We start from the raw sequence: 27,647 nt of genomic DNA on the forward strand, positions 1-27,647 counted from the left end.
CTAAGAGGTGGATCAAGCAGTCCTTACTTTGTTTAGTGAGAGAGAGTAACTGTGTTTTTGGGAAGGAGGTTGCAGTGTTTAGTGTCCTGAGAGTGATGTCACTTGAGAACAGAGCACATCATGTCCTTTGCAAGCTGAATGCGCCCTGTCTGTGCTTCAAACACATTCTTATTTTGTGATTATTAGATATTGGGTCAGAGGTTGGCCACACCTGCAAAATATTTCTAATGCTAATATTAAATACATAAAATGTCTATTTTTATCAAGTGAAATGTTTTCAACTGCTGCAATTACTTTGAGGCAAACTACAAGTATTCCACAATTACTGTATAAAAACTGTAGATATTTTGCTTGAAATAAGTTTTTTTCCATTAACAAATATAAAATAGAAAACACAAAAGAGAGTTTCTGCCTGATTGAAATCACAACCATAGTGTCTGATGTATAAAAAATTTCAGAGTACAGACTGCTAGACACAGCTCTAGACTGAACTGATATGCATATATTTTATAACACCTGCTTTGTAAACATTATCATTTATATGATTAGAGAATAATGCAGTTTCATTTCACTACACTGGTATTGAAAATGCTGGTCTTCAAATCACAGCAAATAGTTTTACTATTATTATTTTTTTCTGACAATCAGTACAGCATGGGAATGAATTGTTAAAGTTCACTGAACAGTAGATTACCCCCTAAAATACTAATCTATACTGTCATTGTATAATCTTCTTATATTGGCTGTAATTTAACAGCTAAGAATTTACACATATATATATAAACACATTAAATTATGGGAATACCTACAAATATTGCTGAAACCATTGCAGGAAAGGAAAAAAATACACAGCAACTATTGGGTTTTGCATAGGAATATTATTCACAAAGGAAATTATATATTGTACATGCTTTACTGGCAATTTATTGATGAGTCCTTATATAAACTTGAGTCATTTGGACTGACTGTGAGCAGACTCTGCCTTTGGGTACTTAGCTTTAGCTGTGTGCCTGTGAAAATGCTTACAGCAGTGTTGTAACAGGCTCCTACCCCTGCAGTGCAGGAAGTCCCTGAGGCCTTTGCACCTTGTAACACATGCTCATATATTTTAAGAAAAATCATATATTGTAACTTGTAATGAGTAACTGTAGTACTAATTTGAAACCTTCATGCCTTATTGTTTTTTTAGGTTTAAAAAAAAACATCTGTTTTATCTAACCACCTAGGAAAAACCACAACATTCACAAAACACTTTCTGCTTTGCAGATGTGACTTTCATTATGTCCTGACAAGAGCAGGTTGTTTAAGCATGAAGGCGAACATATTAAAGTATGTGTATGAGTATTGGTGCTTTTTGTGAAAGGAGCAACCTTCTGCACACCTACAGTATAATAAATGTCCTCAGATGTTCTACTTTACAAGCACATAGACAAAAAGTTGTTAACATTAAAAACGTTTACTAAATAACTAGCGGGGCAATCTGCTGCTGGCCAGAGTTCATTTAGTAGCTCCCGAAATCTCAGAATGAGATTCACAAATTAAGAGCAAAGATTACAGGCAGGGAATGCAGGCTGAAAAAATAAACCAAATTTCCAAAGTATTTTTATTTTAATTTGAGTTATTCTTATAAGAATACAGTGTTTAAGTGGCTTTTAAATTAGAACCATAAAGGAATCTGTTTATAAGCTACTACTATAAATTATATTTTAATTTAGTGTTTTTAATACAGCTAAGATGGAGAGTGTGTAAGAAAACACAGAAGAGCGACAGCAGAAGGAACTCATTTTGTTTTCTGCTAGGGGGAATGATTAAACAAGACACCAGGGTGTAGCGTGTAAAAATGAACAATAAAGTAACCTGTGTACTATTTTCAGTTTGAAACTTAAAGCTCTGTAATGTTTCCCATTCTGTAGTTTCTATGGTGGTAATGCACTCAAGCACAAATGGCATACAGTGTCTGTCAGCCAAATGACAGAATTGTCTCTGAATACATAAAGCAATAAGCTGCCATGAATAAATCTGCACGAATCATACTGGTTATGGCATCTATTTGTGGAGAAAAAGCCATGCGGGGTTCCATTGCTCGGGGGAGGGATGTGGTGTCATTACACGCACACACATGAACATCTGCAAGCCCCTTTTTCTATAGCAGGAGCTGAATGGCTGTGTGACCTCCTGCTCCCTGCCTCGAACCTGGAGTTCGCACTCATATCTGACATGTTACAGGAAGCCGCAGCACACCACAGGGGTGCAACAAACAGAATTCGGCATAACCAGATGCAGCTCCGCAGCTTAATGCACCTGAAGGAGCTGCGATTCTCTTTCAGAATCTGGGCATTCTACTGACTGAAGGTCACCGCAAAGCCTTTTGTGAAGCTAAAACAAAACCAGGAATGCAAGGAAAGGGGGCCGGTCCCTTGGCGGGGAAGCGGAGGGATTACAAGCAACCTGTGACTCTGCCTCTTTCTGCCTTTGCTGGTAGTTTGTGTGTGTGAGTAAGTGCTACACAACAGATTGGGGCTGGTTATAAAGGCCTGGGACTGTGCAAGAGCTCCCCGCTGGGACCCAGCTGTGCCTGCAATTAGCAGGAGGCATGAAATGATTATTGTTGTAGTAGCTGATGGCAACTCGAAGTGACAAGTTCTATAAGGAAGCCTGTCATGGCAGGGATTCAGTTCTGAATTTTATTTTATCTCCATTCTCAAACACTATGAATCTAGATGTGATTTGCTCTTGACTACGTCTGCAAGGGAGTCTAGATTTTTTTGTCGAGAGAGCTCTTTTTTCTTTCTCTAGGTCAGAGCATTTGCTGCACTATTTAGCACCGAAACTGGCCCTTTGCCTCAAATTAGCAGAAGGTCTGCAGTGAAGGACTGCAGATTAGTCCTACAGAATGGCACAGCAGGTGTCTGCTGGGTGGATTTGGGGGTTGAGAAGTCTTTAAATGTGACTACAAGACATTATATACTTATGACAAAAGGACATAGTAATCCTACCTGCTTGCTTTTTACTGCTGCTGTTTGCCTATTATTATGTGCTTTATTGCTCATGAGAGGAAAACTATTGATGATACAACTCAATTACCATAGTAACTCACACCAGTGACCCCTTGTTTCAGTGTACGGGCCGTCTATGCAGTTGAAGTCTATTGAGACACATGACCAACTGTGCGCTTGTACATTCACAGTGTATGTTACCTTTTACTCCCTCAGAAACAGCACTTACTTTTTAAAAGTAAGTGGAAGTACTGCATGGAAGAAAATACATAAATTTAAGGTGCATACAAATCCTCTGGATTTCAAACTGCTATAATTGTACTATTGGCACAAAATAGGCAACAGCAGATACTTTTTTTGAGAGAAACAACATTTGAAAAAATAATAGAAAGCTTTTAGTGTCACTAGCAGAACTAATTTCATTGTAATTAAATAACCTTTAAATAACAATTGAGTAAACAATACAGTATGTACAATTTGCAAATTGCAGGATTTTGGCAAGATTAATCTAGGACAATCTGCATTTCATGGCTTAACAGAAGCTACTGTTTAAACTAAGGGACTGCAAATCAGAAATTCAAAGTGAATGTAAACAAAAAGAATGTTAATGATATTCTGTCTGTGCTCTGTGTTAACCTGCTGAGGACTACTTACAATATATAATATTGGATATACAGTAGACTCAACAAATACAGGAACGCATATAATAGGAACACATTTTTGTGTGTGCATGTCTGGTCGGCCTAATGTCCAGAAACGTATGCAACATTAAAAGAAGAAAATGAGAGGAATTGTGGCTGCTAGTGCCATGTAATTGAGTAAACACACAATGACAAAACAGCCTAATAAAAATGAGTTAACGCTGACTGAAATGATCCATTATTCTCACAGTAAATGCTTGCACCAAATTCAAACATGGACAGAATAAGAAATAAAACACTTGTGGGATCACTCTATAGAGTGAACAAAATTAAATAAGCCACCAAGTACTTGAGATTCACACTGTGCATGTGAATAGAGGAAACCTCCTAAGTTGAATGGCTTGCCTTTTGGGACCAATTTGTCTCTTTTCGCTCTTTATTTCTCCCTTTTTGCTGACAGATGTACAAAGGCGGAACCGCACTGTGCAGCTCATCTACATGCAACCGCAGCAGCTGTCACTTTTGTCAAGCAAGTTAATCAAACAAATGCCACCATACCCCACTTTCCATTGGGAAAAAGCCACATTACTGGGCGGCACGCTGAGCATCAAAACTTCATTTCACAAACTCACAAGCCCTGCACTCTGGTACCTAATGCCTCAAACTATAATTATTTTGTGCCAACAAACAAGTGATGTTTATCTGTGAAGTACCTGGTACCGTTTTAAATGAAGTGCTGGACTTTTTTGAGAAAAAAATCAATATCCACGTAAAAGTAAGCTTGATAAGAGACTTCATAAAATAATCTAGATTCACAAAGTGGCGAGGTGTTACTTAAAAATGATTTACTTTATAAATGGTTCTTCAGAAATGATATACGCGGCTTACACTTCTAAAGCTGCACTGGAAGGAAACATTTGAATATGTTCTAAAAGAAGAGTATGTGCTGTTTCTTAGTCTTTTTTTTCTGACCTGGTCTCATCCAGCTTTTTCAAAAGGTTTCTTTCTGTTAGATAATTTTAACTTAGATTATAAAAAGTAAAAAAAGAGGGAATCCAGCTACTGTACTGTAATAATATAATAAAGGATTTGGGTTTTCAAAAAAATCATTTGATGGAATTATTACTTTTTATAAAGCCCATTTGAAACACTGAGTAACAGGTTTTTGTCTGTTTCCCCCAAATGTTACTTGTTAGGGCCCTGTAATGCACATTTGCTTTAAGCATTTGCCACTTTTTAATGCAAGTTATTTCCTTGATGTGTTGCTAAAATCTTAAGCATTCTAGGGTTAGCCTTCCTTACGCTCTTTATAGCAAATACATTTGTTCTGCACAAAGTTTCTTTCAAAACAGAAAATCACTGCATGCCAGAAGTGAGATTCTAGCTTTGATCCACTTATATCTCTTTCCCCAGAGTCAAACATTTAAGATTTACTTACATAAACAAAAAGTCATATGTCCTGGTTTTGCCCTGGTTTTTACTTTTGCATTAAAAGCCAGATGCAAGTTTATGAATTTTCTGTACAATATATGACCTGAGAACCATTTACTTTTACAACAAGGCAAAAAAACAAGAAAACAAACAAGCTTCCCTTGTTTCAGTCCATCAAAAATTTTACCTAGCACTCAGTACATTATGTCAAAGCTTATAGCCCAGCAAGCAATCTGCTTTACAGAGGGAAAAAATCAATTTACTGGTCTACGCATTCTAGAAAAATCAGACCTGCAAAATTGTACTGAAGTAGAGTAGCAGAGCAATCAGTCAGGGGTTTAAGATTTAAATGAACAATCAGCTCTGGGGACAAAAAGAGAGAATCGATACTCTTATTCACTGGAATCCAAAAGGTACATAGCACTTACACAGTACACCTACAGAGGACTATAGACTGGAGTTGAGGGGAAACACTGTATTAAGATACAATAGCTTTACTTCTTCTATTGAGGTGTGCATCTTTGCCTTAAAGAAAGAAGCAAGTCTGTGAGAATAAATACCCTTAGATTGCAAAACATCTTTTCACCGTATTTCAAAGCCTGTGAAGTTTCCAATTTAAAATTATGTGGGAATCGTAGATGTCAACCTGTATTGTACTGCAGAGTAAATGTGAACTCTGACCAATGTTCATTTTCTCAAACAGATTTCTTCTTATTTACTCTTGATGCCGTGCTGGGTTTCAATATTATTACACAAAATAAGTCAAAGGTATTCTGCTCATGATTCCGCTAAGTGTATAATGATCCAATGTGTTTGATTTATGCAAGAGTTTAAATTGATTAAATTGTTCACTTCAACACACATGGCAAGTGTAGGCATGTAAAATGGTTAAGTGTCCTTGACCGTTAAATGGTATTCCAAGTCCAGCTCACCAGTGAAAGATCATTGATCACAGTTACCAGTTCACTGGCATCCAGCCCCTATCAGTACACGATTAAGTGCTTACTTTATAGTAAGTGCAATCTCACTGATCTGATAACTGCCAAGGTCAAAGGAAATACTCAAAATCAATCACTGAACATTTAATCCCCAGAAGACAGATTAACTGTATAATTGACCCGTCTAATCCACATATCCTTGGTCAAAATTTCCCTCCCTCCAGTTTATACTGCCGCAGTGTCTCTAAGAAATCTAACTAAAAAACCTGTGTATCACTAGGCCAGCAGATTTGAGCAGAGCTAAAGAGATGGCTTTTTTAATCATTGATCTCTGGGCTGCTGGAATTAAGCAGATGAGCCTAACGTTAAGCACAGCTGTTTTAATCCTTATCTCATCTGCTGTTCTTTCAAGGACTACAAGGAGAAAAAAAAAGAAATTAATTTTTTGCTCTGAACTTAACAACCTTAGCCGTCTCTCAGCGAGATTTCATCTCTTCTAATAAATGACTGGATACATCTTAGGCAGATTCCACATTTTAAATTGGTCTTCAGTTTAAACCTACATTGCCAAAGCCATCTGTACATTTGGGGGCATTTTTGCAACATTAATAATGACAATAACACTAACCCCTTAATTCATCAGCCAAGTACTTAAACCCATATAACTTGACATATAGACGTATAAAAAAAGACACCATGCAAAATGATAAATCCCTCCAGGAAAGGTAGAGTGTTCAGTTTCTATACTGTAAAAGGAATTTTAACTATAATGTCCCTTCAATTATAAATTATGAGACATACTGTATAAAAGGCAAACTCATATATGTTTTAGCTTTGTTTTTTACAGAATGTGCTGTAAAAAAAAACAGTTGTTTGGCAACCTGAAGGCAGTGCTGTATTCTAGCTTCTTGCCAATTAATATGAGCAACAAAATTAGATGTTAATTTGCATATGCATGAGACTAGTATAGATAACAAGTATAAGTGGATAAATCCTTAAATGGATTCAGTTCATAGATTATTTGTTTCAAAATGCCCCTGTCCAATCCCAGACATGTATGAAAAAGATGATTATTTTTAATGATTCTCATTAAAGACACGCACTTTTCTATGACAATGTATTATGATTAAGCATGCCCATATGTGACGTCTCAATTATTTCAGCATGCTGTTAAAAATGCAGACCACAGACATATTTAAAATAAGTGACCCATACAAATTTAATCTTCTTATTTGTGGCCAAAACTGATTTGCTGTCTATCTGTTCAAGAGATGACAAATACTTGGCCTCTATGAAAAATTAGGCACTTAGACGCTCTTAATTGTTTTTTTGTTTCCTGACACTGGCCGCTTCTGTGGTCTAAACTAAACTGATCTGTGATATTATGACCTGCTGTATTCTGATGAGAACAGTGGCCATACTTCATTTCATCAGCCAGATTAAAATGCAGAAAATTTGAAATATTAGAAGCTAGATAATCTTCCAAGAGCAATAACATCTACTGTATACATGGTCAAACAATTGTTCCACACTTGTACTGTACACTAGGGGTATATCAGTACAGAATGGAACCTGAGAACACTGCAAGTCAATGGAGCAATGGGAGAATGGATGGTGAGTGTACTGTCCTTGATCAAAGACAAAACTACTTTAAAATAATCAGCCATGGGACAGAACTGACACCATCCATCCTGTGCAGCAAAAAAATAGAGCAGATAAATAAAATAAAATTCTGGAGGGAGATGTACAGAAGGAGCCTAAAATGAAAAAATAAAGGCATTTCAAATAATATAAACTGATCTACAAGCTGAGGTACCTTTTAAACTTGTAGAACTGTGTAGCTGTGTGTTTAAAGTTGATATGATATTGTGAACACAGTCACTTTACCCACCCCCTATTAATATTTATAAAAACTACAATGCAGAAGCAAATGCATCGTTTGTAATTACCAAACTCCACTGACGAACACAAATCAACAAACAAACAAACAAATTCTTAATATGTCCTAGAAAAAAAGAAGAACATTGCAGTCTTAGAATTAATACATATGAACACACTGAGCCCTAATTTCAAAATGCTTTCTCACTATGAAGACTTAAGTGCCTAAATGTTTTGAATATAAGGCCCAGTGTATTTCAGCACACACACAATCCATAATAAATAATTGGTCTAATACTTATGCTAATCTGGTTATGAACAGTCTTAAATAGTAAAAAATTACTGAATTAAACAGATATAATAAATTAATGTTCTTTATAGTGCATGTTGTTATAAAAGTAATGAAGAGTTAAGACTCAATGTTAAAATAAGAAGAAGGGAGAAAATGGGTTAAGCAGGTGAGGAACATTTTTGTGCTGTTTTCTTAAACTCAGATTTTCATGAACACGTAGAGCTTTTTTCTAAAACACCTTGAAATTTCATTTGAATGCATTCTAAAATATAAGAAATCAGCCATTTTGTTTAGACATTGGTAAACGTTATTGATGTGTTAGAGATCACTGCAGTTTAAAGATAACAGCACATGGTATGATACCTAAGGAAATGTGATATCCCCCAAATTAAGGAGAAAAAAAAGCATTAGCGATTTATCAGAATTCATCATGTGGAGTGACTAGGCATCTCAAGAGGCAGACTGGTATTTTATAGATAGTTTTTCCCTTTGTAAAGGATTTTTTGTTTGTTTTTATTTTTTCGATTTTTCTGCCTACACACTTCACACTTGCTGCCAGGCATGCACTGACAGTGTTTTGAAGAGGGGTTGGAGTGCTGTATGTATGAGGCAGTCTCAGAGGATATGGGTCATGCTAGTAGATGTACACAGGAAGATTATTTGACTCTAAATCATGCCACTCGATATAATGTGATAAAACATTTAGATATGAGAGATAAGTTCCATTTTAATCTCTTGGTGAAAGGAGACAAGAGTGAGGCAATTCGAACAAGATATCAGAAAATCAGTAAGGCTGAAATGAGAGAGAGAAAGAAAGAACAGGAGAAGCACAAAGGGAAATGGACAAATGCAAATCAGGGTTTGCAGACATTGTGAAAGAGGAAGCCAATGAGCAAAGGACCAGAGGGGAAGCACACGCTTTGTTAAGCAGAGAGAGAAGACAAATTCCCAAAGCCAAGAATCCTTAACAAGAGACACCACTGTAAGAAGGAAAACAGGAGTGAGTTGTTCACAATATAGATAGAAACGGTTATTACTCAGGAAAACACCCTGGAACAGTCAGAAAGCAACAATACTGGGTTAAAAGCAATAGAAGAACAAATATCTAAAATATATGCTTGTTTGAAAGCACTTAACAAGAAAGGGACAACCAAAGTTGGCCGTAAAGACACAAGCAAACAAAGACAGTGCTACAGTCTATCCAACAGAATGGAAGACAAATTAGTTGACATGCATCACAAAGGATTATAACCAAGCTGACGTCTTTGCTGTTACTTAAGGCAGTGTTCTCTTTTACTTAAAGCCTCGTTTCAGTAATCCCCACAACCTGTTTCCTCATTATTTCTGTTTCTTTAGCAAAGAAATTGCTTTAAGAATAATTATTTAATGTGGTAATCTAGTCAAGTCATGGACCATTAAGAAACAGAAAACACTAAAAACTCAGTAACAGATTTGATTGCCTCAATATTCTGTCAGTTGTAAATCTGCAAGGTTTGGGTTCTTACTGAAAATGTGTACCAGCTGACTGTAAATACTGTAAATACAACATGACCACCAGGCTATTATGATAAAGTAATACAAAGATGCATTACATGAGTAATGTAAATTTAAATAAAATGTAATAACATGGACTTTGAACCGTGATATTTTATAGAATATGTTTGTATTAAGTTATCTCTGGGGCATCAAAGTGGTATGGCAGTTAAAACTGCTACCTAACAGATCTTGTTCATTGGTACAGTTAGGGACTAAGACGCCATTTGTGAGGAATTTGTATGCTCTCTCTGTGTCCTAGTTTCCTCCAAACCTCCAAGCATGTGCTATCTAAGCTTTGTGCCCTGTGTATCAAGAATAAGATCCAGATTGCCACAAACCTCACCAGAAATAATTTCTGATAATGGGTGGATGGATGGAAGTTGCATCTGTGTAATGTATTAATATGTCTATAGAGAACACTGCTTAAGATAATCCTCTTTGGTGTGGTTGGACACTTTGCTTGAAACAAAGAAGTGCAAGAGAAACAGAGGTCCAATGTATTATGATATACAAAGACCAGAGCAACAGTAGATTAGAGTAAAGGCTTAGAAAAGAGAGAAAAAGAAAAATAAGCCTTAGCAAGGAAAGCTTTTTACAGTTATAGCTGCTTTCAAAATGTGACTTATCCCTCTGCCCAGTGTTTTGTCACATTTTGGAATGTCTCCTCCTTGGGTAGGAGGAGAAGGCATTTACTTACATCAAATAACCTTTCTATATACATCTCCTCATTGACCTTTTCACGAAGGATATCCTGTGAATGGCGCACAAAGGTCACGTAGGCATCTGCTACATCCATCCCAGGTTTCTGGAAAAAAAAGACAACAAAGTAGGAAAAGCAGAATATTGGGGAGGGGGAGTACAAATACAATAGCAGTTGTTACCACAAAATAAATCAAGACCTTTACCAGACAATTGTAAATAAAACACAATGGATCTGTTCTTTTTGTGAACATTCTAGGTTATGGAAACTTTAAAAAACACTGGTATCATGTTTTCTGAGTCCTGTTTTATAAATGGTTTGCACTTCCCTATAATTAAAGCTTGCAAAATGGGAAAGGTGAATGGGAGTCAATTTGATTCCTTTCAAAACATAACAGATTTCACAATCTAATACAAGTAATCATAAACTCAGTTCTGTGTGTAAGGCATTCAACAACTAGAATTTAAAAGGGGTGTTTCATTTTCAACCCCCTAATAATATTATTATCATAATGATATTTTTCTATCCTGACATGAAAAGAGTCCTTTATCTGTACAGTATGTTGACAATTTTCATTTATGGTACACTCAGAAAGCTCATACGCAAACATCCACATTTGTCAGAAACTCATTAACAGGCTGTAACAGAGGTTGTTAAATGTGTTGCCATTTAAATGTCTAAAGTATCCAGTCAAGACAATGTGCTTGTTAATAAGTAATTTGATTTCCTTTTCTCTTTTTAAATTAAATGTACCTTAGACCACCACAAAACCATTCATCAGGAAACATAATTGTCAGTCACTGTAAATTGAACTTAGTTAACACATTTGAATAGTTGGATGGGTGCAAATGAGCAAGTTTTAGGATGTAATTTTATTTTGTGCATTAAGCAAACAATTACAGAGTGAAGGATAGGTTTTTGGCCCTTAGGACATAAAATACATTACTTTACACTCACCATTTTAATGACAAGGCATTAATTTAAAATCAATGCATTCTGAGAGTGTGTTAGCACTTAAGTGATACCCTTTGAAGCAATTTTCAAACAAAATGACAGACTCATAAAATTTATTTTATATTTGTTCAACAAAATAAGTGCTTTCTGTTAAGCACAGTGACAAATTGTCTTTTTGTTATTAGCCATATTAATGTATATTTGTGAAAAGAGAATTCTGCCACAAGTCTCTCCAGTGCACATTTTTAATGTAATCCTTGACAAATATTTGTTAATGAAACAGGTATCCTTCAACAAAATCTACTTCTGAATGGTACTGTCTGATACTTTACACATGAATTGCAAAACAAAAAGATGTTCCATTCCAGCAAACCAAAGAAAATCGCCCACAAGGAATTGTGTATTTTCATTTGTCTACTCCATTTTTTCACTCAGACAAGCTGCCCAATCCTTAAATGAGACTGCGAGATAAAAGCTACAAACACCATAAGAGCTACAAACACCATAAAGAAATGGATAAATATTGAGTTTATTTTCACTTACAGGTACATCCACATACTTTGAGGCTGCTTTCACCTTGAATAAAATAAATCAGAGAAAAAGGGTAAGATTTGTGACCACTGAGTTCAAAACCTTCTGCTTAACATCATAGACAGTACAGTACCTGACAATTTCTTTTAATATATGAAATAATACAATGTGAATTCCGGTACATACCATGCCTAGACTTATCATACCACACATTTTTAAATGCACCAGTGACAGAGAGATTGAAAGGAAGGCCTTAGACAGTAATTCTTGCTTTTCTTCATGTAACTGAAGAATACTTTCCTTATCTGTGCTAACTTAGGCATTCTTTGCACTTAATGGCAAGCATAAGTAGAACAAATGTAGTTAAGAACATGAAACAATTCTTAATTAACAACCTTTCAGTCTGAGCAGGGTTTATAGGAATTGAAGCGAGATAAAAGTACAATATGTTCTTACTGTGAAAGACAGGAATGATGAAAACAGAGTCCCCTCATCATATCTGGACAATTTAGCCAAGACACTCTCCAATATGGTAACAAACTGCCAGAAAGACACATTGTTTAGCTCCTGACATTCACAATAGTATGCATTCTTAAAATACTAAAGATAACTATACATTTCTATCCAATAGCAAAATATTGTAATAAAATCAAGGTTCTTTGGAGAAAAATTATAGGAAAAAATTCTAAATTATTGATAAGATTTTAGAGACATCTTTAAAAGGAACAAATAGGTGCAAACAAATGGAGTGCCACTTTGATGCAAACTGTAAAGAAAACATTTTTACAGGACTTTTACTGCTTTTAATTTCTTTTTTCTTTCTAATTTATGTCTTAATAATTTTCCATTATTTTGCAAAACATACCTTTGCAACCAAGAGGGTAATCATTTCTTTGACAGTTTCTTCAATTAGATTGTCTATTTGGGAGTGGTACTGTCTCTGAAAAAAAACATGACCAACAAATCAGCCAAAATGTTCATGATGTCATTTGCTTTTGCTAGTGAGGAATGATCCATTCAATTATATGATTATAATTGATAAAAAATTGATATTATCACTGATAAACTAATGATTTTCTTTCAAATACCTTTGTCCTGTGTTTCTCTGGCTACATACTAAAGCAACTTTTCACAGTTATTAATATTTCCTGAGATAACTGTTACTTGTAAGTAGACACCACAAATATGATAACGTTCACAATTATTCTCTACATATATTCAATCACATCTATTACACACGTTAATTAAATTGAAACATTTAAAGTGCTGACAGAAAGGGGAAAACTGCTATGAATGCTAATTATGCATCTGGGAAATGGGAGTGAGATTTCGATTGAATTGTTAGCCACACTTACCCACTCTTTTACAAACTTTCTCAAGATAGAGAAAAAGAAATAAAAAGAAAGATAGAGGAAACATGGTAACACCAATGCCAAATCAAAGTAAAAAAAAAGATTAACATAATGTAATGTGAAAGCATAATTTCAAGAGATCTGCAAATAAAACACCAGAGCAGAACTATAGAAAAATGCACAAACGCCAAAATAAACTATAAAATAATGGAAAAATAAACCAGCTTTATAATAAAAATGTTATATTATGTGGTATGTAAATCTGTGCTTGTAAATGTAAAACAAATTCCCAGTAAATCTGCTTAATTCCATAAAACCATTGAAAACTTATACTTCATTTTTTCATCTTTGATGAAAATGGTAACACAAATTCTGAATGAAACAGGAATTTTGTAAAACCAGTGATTCTGAATGGAAATATTTTTAGAAAATTTGATAACAAGCCTCCAACAGCAAACAAATCACATTTACTTTAAACGTGAGAACACAGAAGACTGAAAAAGGCTTTGGGTTACCTCTTGGCCCATTTCCATGCTACAGAGTTTTGCAGATTGAGCCTTGGCATCTACCATCACATTAAACATTGTGCATATTGACTGTGGGACACGGAAATCTGTCGTCCGGCTGGTTTTTTGCAGCTTTGCTTCAAAAGCAACCCTTGTTCTGTAACCGAGAAATAAGCACCAAAAATGGATCCTAAAAGTAGTTCATTCAGATTCTTGCTTTTCTAGTCCACAGTGAAAATACGGGATGACGACATTGAAAACAGATTCTTTTCAAATGCTTCCTGTGAGCAACGTACAAATCTAGATTTCTGGCTTTTTTTAAAGGTTTGTAAATACCAGAACTGCCAAGACAGACAATCTTGTAGCTAAAGTCAAGTCACCTGTACTCATAAAAAGACACTTAAATGAACACAAGTTATGATTTTATGCCTGAACGAGAGAACGATATACTTTATACTTAGTACTGATATTTTCCATTGATAGTCTTTCTCACCAAAAACAAATTACCTCTTTACACATGACTCAATCATGTCACTGGACATGAGCTTTAATCGGCTCTCCAGGTGTTTTGCAAACTCCTCTTCGGGCCAGTGGAGATCTCGGATGAAGGTCTGTAGAGCATCAAGCTTCCAGAACAGATCTTCAGAGGTACCTGATCCGTTGCTGAGAGAACAGGACAGAAGGGGTCAAAGCGAGCACCTGTCTCCTGAAACAGTTTATCACAAATGGAGACGGCAAACTAAGTTAAGGTACAGAGTATACTGATGCACAAGGGGATGCTGTTAGTCTCCACCTCCAGAATTTAGGCTAATATACATTTTATATACATACTGTATGTATTTATTTTTACCATAAAGTGATTGTTTCCAGCATATACAGTAACACCTGAAATTTCTAAGCTTTATAAAGTATCATCTTTTTTTTACTGGAATCAGTATATGGTAAAAATAAAGAAATGTATGTCTACCACAAAGTAATAGCCACACAGAACTGTGTGGTTATTTTAAATTGGGGGTCATGCATACTGTATACTGTTCAATTACATGTCTTGAATCTTTCCAGGATAAACATCTTAGAAGGGCTGTGGTATTAAGTGGTGAGTGAGGCCAGGTGTGAACCCGTCATTGCAATGGCCAGGTGCAATGATGGTTAAATTTTACTTTTGCCTTTTCTGTTTAGAGAGATACAGGGCAATGCGGAGGTTTTGATATTTCTACAACTGTGAACAACGATTTTGCTAAACTGTTTGTACATTGTGAGTGCAAATTCCAAAAGTTTTGAAAAGCACATTTTTGTAGAAGAGTAAGACGTCTTTCCTGTCATGTGTCCTTCTGCCCAGCAGTATTAGATAGAGCAGGCTCTCGCACACCACTTATGCCAGCACAATCGTTTCTAGGGATGTTAAACACACCATGCATTACCAGAGGGTACTGACATCCTCAGTAGAAACGTGTGATGTTGTGTGTTTCTATCATGACGGATGCCAGCTGCACTGAAGTACTGGCTGCTTCAGAGCAATAGCTAAAGCACAGACAGCTACTGCATGTTGAAAACCATAATCCTGACATGCCAAAGGTGGCCCACCAGCAGGAGATCCTGGACTGGCCAAGTATGCAGTTCCTGCAGGTTCTCTTAATACAGTCAATATACAAAACTACATGAAACAATAGAGATCTGTCTTTTATACTATGAATGAATATTTGAGGAAGTAAGAAGATGTTGGAAAGATACAAAATCATTTGGAATTTACTCAATAAAGCCATTTACTTGCTTCATTAAAATAAAATCTGTATATTTCACAGTATGAATCATGTGCAAAGATAATTTGTACAAATTTAGATAACATGTTTAACACACAATAAACAAAAAGTTTTACTTTTCTTTCTTCAAGCCAGACAATTAGGCTATGTTATACAAGACAGATTATTTGGCGTATGAAGTAGGGTCATGCGCTGTACAGTCACAAAGACATATTGATCCTGACTAAAAGAGGAAGGTTTACGCATTTGTATACAGTAGGTTAGTGAATCTGTTTTTAACTCAGGATAGTAGTTAAAAACACAGATCAGATCTCTATTTGTATCTTTCCACCCTAAAGTAAAACAGCATGCAAGGAGAAGAAAATGAAAAGCCATCAGGTTCTCCATTTTAAAATGCTGCCTAATCTAGCCTTTAATACAGAAAGCTTGGCATGAAAATGACTTCAACAGGAAAAATATGTTCAGGTAAATAATAATGTATTTGTGCATTGTGCATAATCCTCAATGCAATATTCCTGAAGTAGATACACAGTATGTCACATTTGGGAATCTAATTGTGCCAGACTAGGGCAATTTAGCACAATGATTTTGATTCTAATGCTCTGCTATAGTTTAAGGCCAACAGTTAAAGACTGTGAAATTCAGCTGGCTGACAGATTTTATAAAACATGGTGAACCTTGGACTCTTCATCTGCAATTTGCAATGACAGCATCTCACTCAATTTGAGACCTTTTTTTCCCCTGTAAAGCTGAAAATGTTTCACTTTCATTTGGAAAGGCAGAATAGATAATGTGTCACAGTATGGAGAAGTGTGGTGGGAGAAGCTTTTAATTAGTTGTTGTAACTGTGTCTAAACATAGTTTGTAATTACCTTAGCTTCATTCATATTCATTTGCAAACTCCCAATTGAGTGCCAAATGCTGATAGCAAATCAGATAAAGCAAACAAATGAACAATTTGGTGTTTTTTTACAGCTGGGAAAAATGAAACAATATTAAAATTATTAAAATTTCTTAGTGTGTTGTATTACAGTACTACAGATTATCTTACCCCAACTGTATACAATATATGAGCATAGTGAGTGTAAGAATATTTTTGTAGGATTGGAATGCACACCTGGAAATCTTAAGATAGGTTAGACAGAAGTAGTAGTGTAGTATATGTATGTTGCATGCAAAATTAGATGTAACATTCTGTATTAGGCAAATGTGAACACTGAATTTGAAGGGACGATTTTTGGGTGCTACTTTAGTAATATTTACTTAAACCAACAATAATTCACTCATTAAAAATAGGAAAAAGACATATTCATGCCAAGGTGACTGTTGTCAATAAATCAGATCTAATGTGAACTCAATACACACTCAGAGTCATATATAGCAGCCATCCAAGACGGAGTAGAAAAGCTAGGCATTTGTGGGAGGTTAACTGGTAGATTTGGTACTTTAGGGAGATTCACATTTGGTAGATTCACATTGGGAAGATTACTTGTTAAACTCCTGTAGAAGAAACAGACAGAAAGAAAATACCATAACAGTGATAATGCAGATGTTGGAGAAGCAAATGTGACACTTAACTAAATAAGTTTAAAAGGAAAATAAAAAAGCACAACAACGCAAGACCAGAAGCTCAAAAAAAGTGATACAGTTCCCCAAAAAAGCGGGAGGGGGGAATGACAACAAAGGCAATATGTAGTGGTTCAGAGGAGATGCAACAAAGCAGAAAATGGAAAATTAATTTTAGAAAAGGAACTGAAGGGAAGAAAACAACAACACACCAATCTTCAAAAACAAAAACAAAAGCAAAGCATTTCAGGTCCACACAAAAGAACTGGTATCACTTACAGTTTCTGATGACATTTCATAGCACAGAACAATGGGTATTAGTCCAAAATAATAAAAGGATGAAAATCCCACATTACACATTTTTTAAAAGGCCCTGAGATATGAACTTAAAATCAGTCATGTTGACACATACTGATACAACAAAATATGTTCAAAATATTTCAGTACAGTCAAGCCACAGTATCTTCATACTTTTAAAATACATATTATTGACTTTTTCAAAATAGAACACTCAGAGCATACACAATTTAAGGAGCTGATATAATTTGTGGATATTGTGATGCAACTAAGTAATTTTCAAACACAAACACTGAAAAAGCATAAAGCAAAGAAGGCATTAACAATTACACACATATATTGGGTTAATAATTAAGTAGAAAATACACAAATTGAAATAACCTTAACAAAAACTATATTGACAAGTTACCTTACCTGCCCTTAGGACCATAGAGATCAGAAGAACACAATGTTTATTTAATTTACCTTCTTACTAGATAGCCTTTCTCTGTTATAACTTTCTGTGAGTTAACATTTGTTGCAGTATTACATTAAATGTAAACATTATAATTCACAGGAAACTGTATACATAGGAAGGACTACATATTACGATGTTAAGACCTACAGTATATACATAGGCTGTCTAAATCTTACATCATAAAAAATAAAATGAAAGGTATTTGGGTGAAAAGCAGTGCACAGTGTTTTCATTTGAATTTGAAATAACGACTGGCAGGAAATTACAAACTTTCCCATACCAATGTGTTCTTTGTACAACTTACTAATTTTGCAAAGGAGAATAAAAGTACTTAAGTTAATAAAATGAAAATCAGATTTTTAATAGATATTAGTCAAAGTTAATGTTGTTTTCATGTTTTTCTCCTTCATAAAAAAAGTTTGAATTTTGGAGAGGACAGTATGTCTGCCAGTTATGTCTGAATATGGTGATGATGTTTCATAGAAAATCTATTCAATAAAAATCTCATTGGCTTATATTCCTCCTCTAGGCTAAACAAAGATTGCTTAAAGTTGGACTTTTTTTGTCATCAGCCTAAAAAGCGTAAGTAAAAGTACTTATCCATTATCCTGTACAAGTACAGGATGAAAGTTTGTGCAAGAACGGGACAGAGTTTGCAAACTGGACATAATAATGAGACAAATGAAAATAAAAACCATTGGAACTAAAGCAGATGAAGATTTGTTTTACTGAAAGCTTTCAGTGTTCTGCAACCATGACCCACATTCATCCTGTGAACAGAATTTCTAGACTCTTAGCTTCACCCTTTGCTGACATGCAACTGCAAAAATTGAATAAGCAGCACACATAAAGTGAAAATGACCATTTATTCCTGTGGACAGTGATTTCATAGTTATACTCACTGTGAATGCTGGAATGTCAGCTTTTTTACCTTTCACAAATCCAGGTGAAGATGCTTATTACATGTCATGTATATCTTTAAGAGTTAAAGTATATTGTTTTTTTATCTTCACCGGAGAAAAGGAAAAAATGATCCAGTTACAGTGTTCCAGTTCTGTTTCTATACTCAAGCCATGACTCTCCAACCGTCCTAACTCAAAGTTAATCAAAAGAAGGTTCCCTTACTTTACAGGCTCCCACGACTCCCGTTCAAAGCCCCTATGAATTGATTGTGCAATTGATGACTCCATCAGGTCGACATATCTAACCACAAGGGGAGCAAACAGATCTTGAAGGTGTTTGTGGAATTTTCCATTACACAGATTATCTGAAATAGACAACAATGGGCCTGTAAGAATGTTTCTCAGATTATCGTTTCTTTTTTTTCCCCCAGAAACTGCTTAGAGTGCTGTTACTACAAAATCATAAGAAGTGTATGTTGGGGAGGGGTGTTATGATAAGACACTGTTATAGAAAAAAAAAGAAAGAAATAATGATGCTAAAGAACAGACCAAATCAAATCCAAGTAGCACATATGAACAGAAAAAGAAAAAGAAGGACAGTGACAGAAAATATATACATTCTCACCTGGCATCATGCACCGTGCTCTGTAACATGCACAGCACCTTTGTTGGTGGTACTTAACAAATGGAAATAAATGCACGGTACAAGGTAGGAAGACAGGAAATATCTTTTTGCAATTAACGAGTTTTTAACAGGGTGCTTTCTGTTTCAAGTGATATCTACTTTGAATGTGTTAAAGGGAAAATTTATTGAAAAATATATTCAGAGTCCTTAAAGAGGAAAGTAGTGTGCAAGTTTTTTTCCCTTAAATGTTTATTTTATTTTGAAAACCATAATTTAATTTGGCACTACATGGTTTAATGTTTTCTATATTTAAGCAAAAAAAACATTTCTTGACCTACCCATTTTGTCTTTTGATGAATTTCTCACAAAGAGGTTTGTTTGTGTGTTTTCAGGCACTCATCAACCTCAAGCACTGAGAACTTGTATTCCTGATCAGAGATTACATTTAACAGTTCTCTACAAGTGAATGGTTTGAAATGTTCTCAATAAATCCTAGACATGTCCTCCAGATTGAGATAAGCTGCACCAGAACTCTTAAAATTGAGCTTATCTCCAGAAAACAGTCTACCAATTCATGCACTTGGTTGTACAAGTTAAATGTATTTGAACATCTATATTCAGAATATATAAAGAGCATATTTAGCAGATCTGAGATAAAAATAACAATTTCTATAAGTTTAGGCAAAGTTCAGGAACTTTTCTATACTGTAGGGTTACCGGCATGCATTTTTTTACGCAATTACTGAATTCTCAAGAAATCTTTTAATTGTAATTATTTAACACGTACTGTATGCAAAGCATTGAAGTCAGCACCGATCTGTTGCTAAAGGCTATTTTCTTTAATGTTTTAAATGACAACGAATGATTAAGAAACATTTTTTATTCAGTTTCATTTTATCTCTCTTCACCGAGGTCTGTTAAAAATGTCAAAGGACAACAGTCATCACAAATGACAGGAACACACAAAGAAAATGCACATAAACACATAAAAAGCAACACAAAATGCGATGCAACTTGAATATTAAGCACATAGTATTTAAAACACACATATTACATGTACAAATACAGAGAATGTGAAAACTACAGTGTAGGCATCCTCTGTTTATCTGTGACTTCCAGAATAAGGTTCATTATCTACAATCGCTCTGACAGTTTCAGGGGGCACTCGGCTAATTAGTTCTCTCATGAAGCAGTAAACTAGGTATTGCTGCTAACAAGAACAGTGCTGCTGTATGCATTTAAGGCATGAAGGTCACTTGATCTTCACAGCTTGTGGCAATTATGTACACAACTCGCCCTGTATGCAAGTTGTGATGATCTGGGAGTATTTGTTCTTCACTGTATTAGACAACACAGCTGGAAAGTAAAAACAACACTAAACATCTCGTTTGTCACGGCAGCTCGGCGGGTTCATGTCATCCTAAAAAGACAGGATTATCATTCTGTATCTGGCTCGTATTATTTTTGGGAACATTCAAGGCTTAAAAGATCTTAGCTAATGGACACAATAGGTTCATCAAATGAGGACGAGGCAAATTGATAAAGGGATGAAGTAAGTTGCATTTACAAGCCTTGGCGTACGAAAAAGTGTTGTTATCCCTAGTACACGGTGTCAGCAAATGCATTTTTTTTCATTCCCTGACATACAATATACCTGTTTTCGCCTTGCAGGAGATTTTTGTAAATACTGTAATTTCATTATTTTTACCTGAACTGAATGGAAAACTACTGCATCTGTTAAGGTTTGTTCAATTTGCCAGATTTGGTGAGATGATTCAGTAGGAATTACATAAAAGACTACTCAGCTCTTTACAATAGATTGACATTAACAGTGGACTGCCAAAAGTAGTGACCCATTGTAACTGTATGACTGCATCCAATTTCAAATCATGACCAATTTTAGTCCACTGTTAGCTTAATGGTGAGGCCGTTTTTAATGTTAAAATGTGTTTGTATTGATGAATCATAAGTATTATAGATAGCTTTTAAAAGGAAAGTACTGCAACTTTCTGTCAAATTCCTGAAAACTCTGCAACAAGTCCTACGTTCTTCTGAATGAAGGAGTAGATGTAAGTGAAAAATGTACAAAAACTCTAACAAGTGCTAAGCACTATGATCAGTTTTAATCTCTTCTTCCAGTCAGTGGGTTGACTGACTGGGTTGTTGCTGGGATTTGTGCTGTACGATGTATTAAAACTTCGTCATTATAAATTACTAGTAACAGTACTTACAGTCAGTTCTAAGGAAGTCATTCAACAGCTGGAATAGTGGGAAGCTGTCCCAAGTGTCTGGTGGCTGAACTTCTAATGCTGCATCCATATCCACAGCAAAGAGAGACAAGAAGGTCTCAGCATGCTCTACCATGAGATCTGACCACCACGCAAAGGCCTGAGGAGTTTAACAGAAAGAGAAAGACACAGGGAAAGAGAAAATAGGAAATGATGGTCAAGAAAAAGCCGAGAGCTGTCAAGACAGCAGTGTAGTAAACTGGTAGTGTGTTTTAAATTAAAAACATAGCTTTCATGAAATGTGGCTTAAACATATCGAGACCATCACTGTCAATATTAAATAACAATGCTTAAAAAGGTACAGAAGTACTTCTAGGACCATCACAAGATGAAGCCACATTTTTACCAGTTTACTGTGAAGCTGTATTCTTATTCTTTTATTGCCTACTTGTGGCACCAGATATAGAAAGGTAACTCCACTCAATTCTATAAATAAAGCTTCCTTTGAATTCGTTTACTGCAGAAATCTGTTTATTCATTCCCTTTGTATGACTAAAATTCTAAAACCAAAAAATCTAAAACCAAACATTTTACTCTTCTATATGCGTGAATTTGAAATTGGCAATTAGCCTTCCTTGATTTATTAATAAAATGTGTGTGGTAATGTTTGCCTACAAGAAACAACAAGAGTTTGCATGAAAAAATTCTGTAAGCTGTGCTTTTCATCTGAAATCTATAGAAGTCAGTGGAGTGACTGAAAAGGGTGCCCTTGTATCATGCAAGTGGACTCCTTACATGCTTCTCTCCCTTGAATATGTTTTGTGCGTTTTTTCTTTTTCTGTCATTCACATCATACAAGTTTCAGATGTGAATGTGTCATGTGTTCATGCATTTTGGTGTCTTTTATTTAGTGCCGACTGATAGCATGCAGCATTTGTGGCACTAGCAACAGGATCTCAAGTAAAGAGAAAGTTAGTATTTCTGATTTTGTGCTTAATAATTTTTATTTTCTTAAAACAGTATCACTCTGTAAAAGAATGAATTTCCTATTCATTTGCAAATTTTACTTGAAAAGCTACAGCATCTCTTGGAGAAACTGAGATATGCCTGCTGCTAGCAATGCTCAACTGCTTGCAGTCGCTGGCTTACTTGCCACGGAAAACCGACAAAACTACAGTTAAGAAATGCAAGTGGGAGTTGAATAAACAGGAGAAGCATAACTGAATCGACGAACTGCATGCTTTTCATATAAAGAACGGAATACATTCTGAGAATGTCTGTCATGTGGGGCACAAGATAAATTTGATTGATTCCTGCTATTTCTTACCTCAGCTCAACTTACCTGTTCCAGATCACACAGTACTTTGAATCAATTAACCCTTACAACAATGTGGGGGACATCATAGAGCTTGCATTGGCAGTATGTATTTCTTTGTAAACAACAACAACCGCAACTATACTGGCGCAAGTCTTCTCAAGAAATGCATAGACTGGACACACACGGAGTGGATTCGGGTAAGATTCCAAGAGGGGAAGAGGGTGGAAATACTGGGGTCACTGCTTGAAGTGCTTGCTGAGGCAGCGTCACCTTCATGCACTGGCTGTCTAGCAAACTAAGCACACCAGTGGTATAACTGACAGCTGCACAAGCACTTGCCTCTTGGGCACCAATAAACTGTGGAAAGGTCACAAAGCAAGGGAAACCCAGGTAAAATCCCAGTAGGAAAAAAAACATGGTTATCTGTAGGACATGCACAAACTATGAAGGGAGGTGACTCATTTCATTCAGTGAAGTCACATACCTCTTTTCCCTGCCAGGACCATCCAAGATTGAATGAACAGTAAGAAAACAGGGAGGAGATTTAAATATGCAAATCAGGCATTAGTTGGGAGCTAGGAGTTTTGTTACTGTGAAGCAGAAAAATGGGCAATGATGCCAAAATTAAAACAATAGCACTGCACACACAAAAAACATTCAAATGACGGCTATAAAATAAACAGTAAGGCGCAACATGACTGTTTTCTGCTAATGCAAATACAAATTACGCTTTCAGTCAACAAAAAGAGGAAAGAGATCGTTGTGTGAACCTGGTTTTCAGCAGAGAAGTGGGCACCTCTGTGAATTTCACACCATTACCTTGCCACAACGGAAGACAGTCCCAACTATAGCACTACTGCAGTGGTTAGGTGTACTACAATAGAGTGCAGAATTCCTCAGCTCCACACAGAGGTGAATCCCAACAAGAAATACAACTGCCACTTCATGACCCATTTCATTTCCACCCTCCACGGGCAGCTTGTCTGGTTTTCCAGAAGACCCCATTCATTGCATTTATTTTTAATGCTGAGATATTATTCATATCTTTTGCTACCACAGGGCACATCCTAGAGAACACGTGTTATTATAATCCTTGCTAACAAGGACTTTTTAATTAAAAACACAATTGGGTACTTTACATGTCTCTTTATGTGGGATTGTTTTGTTTATCTCAAAGAATAGCATGTTTGTATTTTGTTCAAAGTGCTCATCTCTTTGTCACGAAATATTGAAAATCAACAATGCCGTGCTTTATAACATGGAAAAAAGGGAAGAGTGATCCGTGCTTTGTCTATGTTTCAGTCATTCCAATCTGTGTCCCTACCAGTGCTTGAGAAAGACACTGTTCCATTCCCTGAACTGTTGATGACAGAGCTCCTTAAATTTCCTTGCATGCGCTTTATATCTTATGTGATGTGACTTCAATAATAGAAAGAAATATATATACTGTACCCCTGTTTGATCTCCAGTACTTGTGACTGCTGCCTGTTGGGCAGATCCAGAAACATAAAATAAATCTTCATATTCATTAATGTTAATTAAATTTTAAGTCAGAAATATGCATCTAAAGAACCGTATTACGGTCATGCATAAGTTTATGTGGTTTTCATGCTTAACGAAAATAATAGATACTTGAAGAATGCATCTAAAAATGTGCCTTTGTAAAATATTGACGATTTAAAAAGTGGCCAATAAAAGTGCTATATCATGTATTCAGATTAAAACCTTTAATGTAAAAAGAAATAATAAAAGCAAAGCAGCCCTTAATGATGTATGATATATGGTGCTTTTACTGTAATGTTTTTCAAAGCAAGTTTGATATTGATGAAAAGCAGTGAACCTTTTATTTTATGTTTTGGCAGATGAGGTTGTCATTTAAACATCTGAAACAATTTTTTACATGACACTCTAACATGACACTCTAGGATAGAAAATATCTATAAATCTGAAAACATTCTGTTGATAGATACAGTAATGCATTCAGCAGTACTGTAACACCCTACATAAAAAGAAATATAACATTTATACCAAAAATAATAAAATATAGACATGAAAAACCTTTACATATATATGAAAATCCTTTCTTTACAGTGTTTCAGTTTTGTAGAGTTCTTATGTAGTTTTAAAACTCTTTAGAAAATGTCAAACTACAAATGACTGTGGTAAAAGTGTAATCCAAACCCCTTTCTAGTGTGAATATTGATAAATTGGAGTGAGTATGACCTAGGACTAAAAACATAATTGGTATTAATTGGTACACCAAAGAGCAAGAAAATAGTGTGGGAACTTGAGCAACTCTGTATTTGTCGATCAAACTCATCATTAAGTCAGAGGTTATTAATCTGTGCATAAAGCTATAAAGACAAAAGGCTTTTTTATACACAAAAGACAAACAGTGACATCATTAACCCCCATCTTTTGTTAAAAATAAAAGGACTGTCCTTTCTTAATTTAATAAGAAATTAAATTAGCTTATGGAAAATTCCATGTTGCAGGCCCTCTGTGATTGGTGTACATCGAGGAGCATTGAAATGGACAATACCGTGGTCTGCCGCTCATTCACACAGTCACCTGTGAGGACATTTCAGCCATGTTCTGACACTCACCTCAGCATGGTGCTCCTCATTTTGCTGCAGAACCTCAATAACCAATTCGGCAAGACGAATAGTATCTTCTAGCTTTTTGGCTGGTGTGACTAAGCGGCCTACATTTTCTGAAGCAGAAGAAGCATTGTTAATAAAGGCAAGCAAAAAGAAAGGAAGTCCATTTCATTACAGTTCTAACTGGGACATGGCAACAGACTGTATGCACTGTTATTTCACATGCAGAAAACAGTTTTTGAAACAAGACTTAGTCTGATATTGTAGCAGAGTGCTCCAGCTTAATATTTTTTTTCCAGCGCCAAACAAAAGCACACATACAGCATTTTTGCCAGGGTAAATTTGAACCTACAGTATTTCATCATACAGTAAAGACATAAGAACAACACAAGACTGTAGCAGGTATACAAACCTTTATGTAATAAGAAGTCTAACTCTTTAAACTTTACCACATATATCAGATTATATTTTTGTTTGAAAGCTGGAGCACTGAATAGGAGTTTTAACTCCCAATACAAAATGTGAAAGCACCCAGTAGTTTGTTAATATAAAATTGAATAACAAAAAACACAAACATGTTACAATTATCATGCAAAATGCTATGCAGCATTAATGTTATTTTGTGCTGACAATCAGACTTGAAAATGTTGCATATATGACAGACATTGCTAAACATGAAGTATGCAAAACAATTTTTAACACATTTCTTCATCTAAATACCGTATCTGTAACTTCTAGGAACATAGGCTATTAAAGTAAAATAGTAAGAGCAATTATAATTAGCATATAAATTTAAACCAACAAAACAATATACTGTAAATGAGAAGCAAATTAAAGAATTTAAAAGAAAATAGAAAATAAAAGGGCTTTACAGTACTTGGTATTTGCCTAGGCATGCTTCTGAGTCTCTGATTTATCATGTCTAGATGTGACTGAATGGGCGGAGGAGCTTGTGGAAGTTTAGGCCTAGATCTTGGAGCTGCCATGCATAAATGGAAAAAACAATAAAAAGGAAACGCTTTTGATTTCATGAACAATGAGGCGACAACTTAAAAAATAGACACACCAATGATGCTAGAAATAAGGGGGACACAATATTTGCTACTATTGCTTTATTGACTGAGAAGGGGTTTCCAGAATCCCTTTTTATTATTATTATTTTTTTCTACAGAGCGTTCTAAAAATACCTCGTCCAAATCATCCGGAACTAAAGAGACTACGCTTTTGCTCAGAGGGTTTATAGATTATTTAAAAACATTCTTTTATACATGTACAGTACCATGAAATTTGTAAGGTTTTCATCACACAGCAAAGCATATTTTAGAGCAGAATCCCACATATAAATTTGTTTAAAGTGCAAGGGTGTCTTGTATGAAACTTGATCTATATTCTCTGACTTAATTTCACGATCAAATTTCACACTTCATGATAAATCGTATTAATTGATGAGAAGTAATGTGTGGAGCATTGTAGACGGAACCTGTATTGTGTTGTTTGTTTCCACGCGGGATGTACTACTGTTAAGGGAATAACATTGTGTTTTTCTGAGTTCTACCTGTTGTCCTTTAGGTGTAACGATGACTGATTTAAAGTATAGTTAACTGTCAAATAGTCATTATTTTAATAACCCTGCCTGAAACAATATGAATGGACCATAAATCTTAATTAAAGTGCTATTCATATTAACGCCTCAGGAAATTCTGTACTGGTTGACGTGTAATTACATTAGAAACATGGGGACCGGATGTGCTACCAAAAATTGTAATAAAAAAATCCCTACATGTTGTCTCCATTCTTATTCGTCTTTCTTTATGTTAAAACCAACACCCTTCGTGTTGTGGTTACAAAGGTCGGTCTTGATCAACTCTAAATTTCAAGGGCAGCATTTTTCTGATTGTGAACAGTGCCTGATAATCTGTGTACATATTTGTTAACTACAGTATATTAAGGTTTTTACCAAACCTAATATTCTATGTCATGGAATAACTGAATTCTAATTTCCTATGCACTGAAAGAAATATCTATTAAAAGTGTTAATAAAAAATCCACAGTTTTTCAAGAAAAAATAACCAGATTATAGAAAAATCAATTTCCTATGTCATTGTCCTTTCTCTACCTTCTCAGCCAATAGATCTCTAT

At 35.3% G+C, this 27,647-nt stretch overlaps 2 protein-coding genes across 27 annotated transcripts in view; one reads left to right on the forward strand and one right to left on the reverse strand.

Moving 5' to 3' along the window:
- Positions 1-4,662, forward strand: part of cep15 (centrosomal protein 15) — a 54,579-nt gene extending 49,917 nt beyond the window's left edge. Inside the window, exon 6 of one of the 2 annotated variants that reach the window (XM_088636211.1) lies at positions 4,098-4,659. In XM_088636211.1, the coding sequence (XP_088492337.1) occupies positions 4,098-4,332 (235 nt within the window). In that variant the 3' untranslated portion in view covers positions 4,333-4,659. Of the gene's footprint in view, positions 1-4,097 lie in introns of both variants that reach the window. The other variant, XM_088636213.1, reaches the window with a different exon arrangement.
- Positions 1-27,647, reverse strand: part of cadpsa (Ca2+-dependent activator protein for secretion a) — a 140,132-nt gene that overhangs the window by 10,115 nt on the left and 102,370 nt on the right. For 5 of the 25 annotated variants that reach the window (XM_088636190.1, XM_088636188.1, XM_088636198.1 and 2 more), the window contains 12 exons: positions 25,515-25,621; positions 24,361-24,393; positions 21,594-21,750; positions 18,961-19,102; positions 16,881-17,015; positions 14,263-14,418; positions 13,765-13,912; positions 13,253-13,267; positions 12,763-12,837; positions 12,354-12,437; positions 11,910-11,942; positions 10,410-10,517 (listed from right to left, as the gene is read on the reverse strand). In XM_088636190.1, coding sequence (XP_088492316.1) covers positions 10,410-10,517; positions 11,910-11,942; positions 12,354-12,437; positions 12,763-12,837; positions 13,253-13,267; positions 13,765-13,912; positions 14,263-14,418; positions 16,881-17,015; positions 18,961-19,102; positions 21,594-21,750; positions 24,361-24,393; positions 25,515-25,621 — 1,193 coding nt within the window. Of the gene's footprint in view, positions 1-10,409; positions 10,518-11,909; positions 11,943-12,353; positions 12,438-12,762; positions 12,838-13,252; positions 13,268-13,764; positions 13,913-14,262; positions 14,419-16,880; positions 17,016-18,960; positions 19,103-21,593; positions 21,751-24,360; positions 24,394-25,514; positions 25,622-26,385; positions 26,488-27,647 lie in introns of all 25 variants that reach the window. The other 20 variants (XM_088636194.1, XM_088636192.1, XM_088636200.1 and 17 more) reach the window with 9 other exon arrangements.

This window comes from Lepisosteus platostomus, chromosome 6 (genome assembly GCF_059453375.1).
Source record: "Lepisosteus platostomus isolate fLepPlt1 chromosome 6, fLepPlt1.hap1, whole genome shotgun sequence".
Lineage (NCBI taxonomy): Eukaryota > Metazoa > Chordata > Actinopteri > Semionotiformes > Lepisosteidae > Lepisosteus > Lepisosteus platostomus.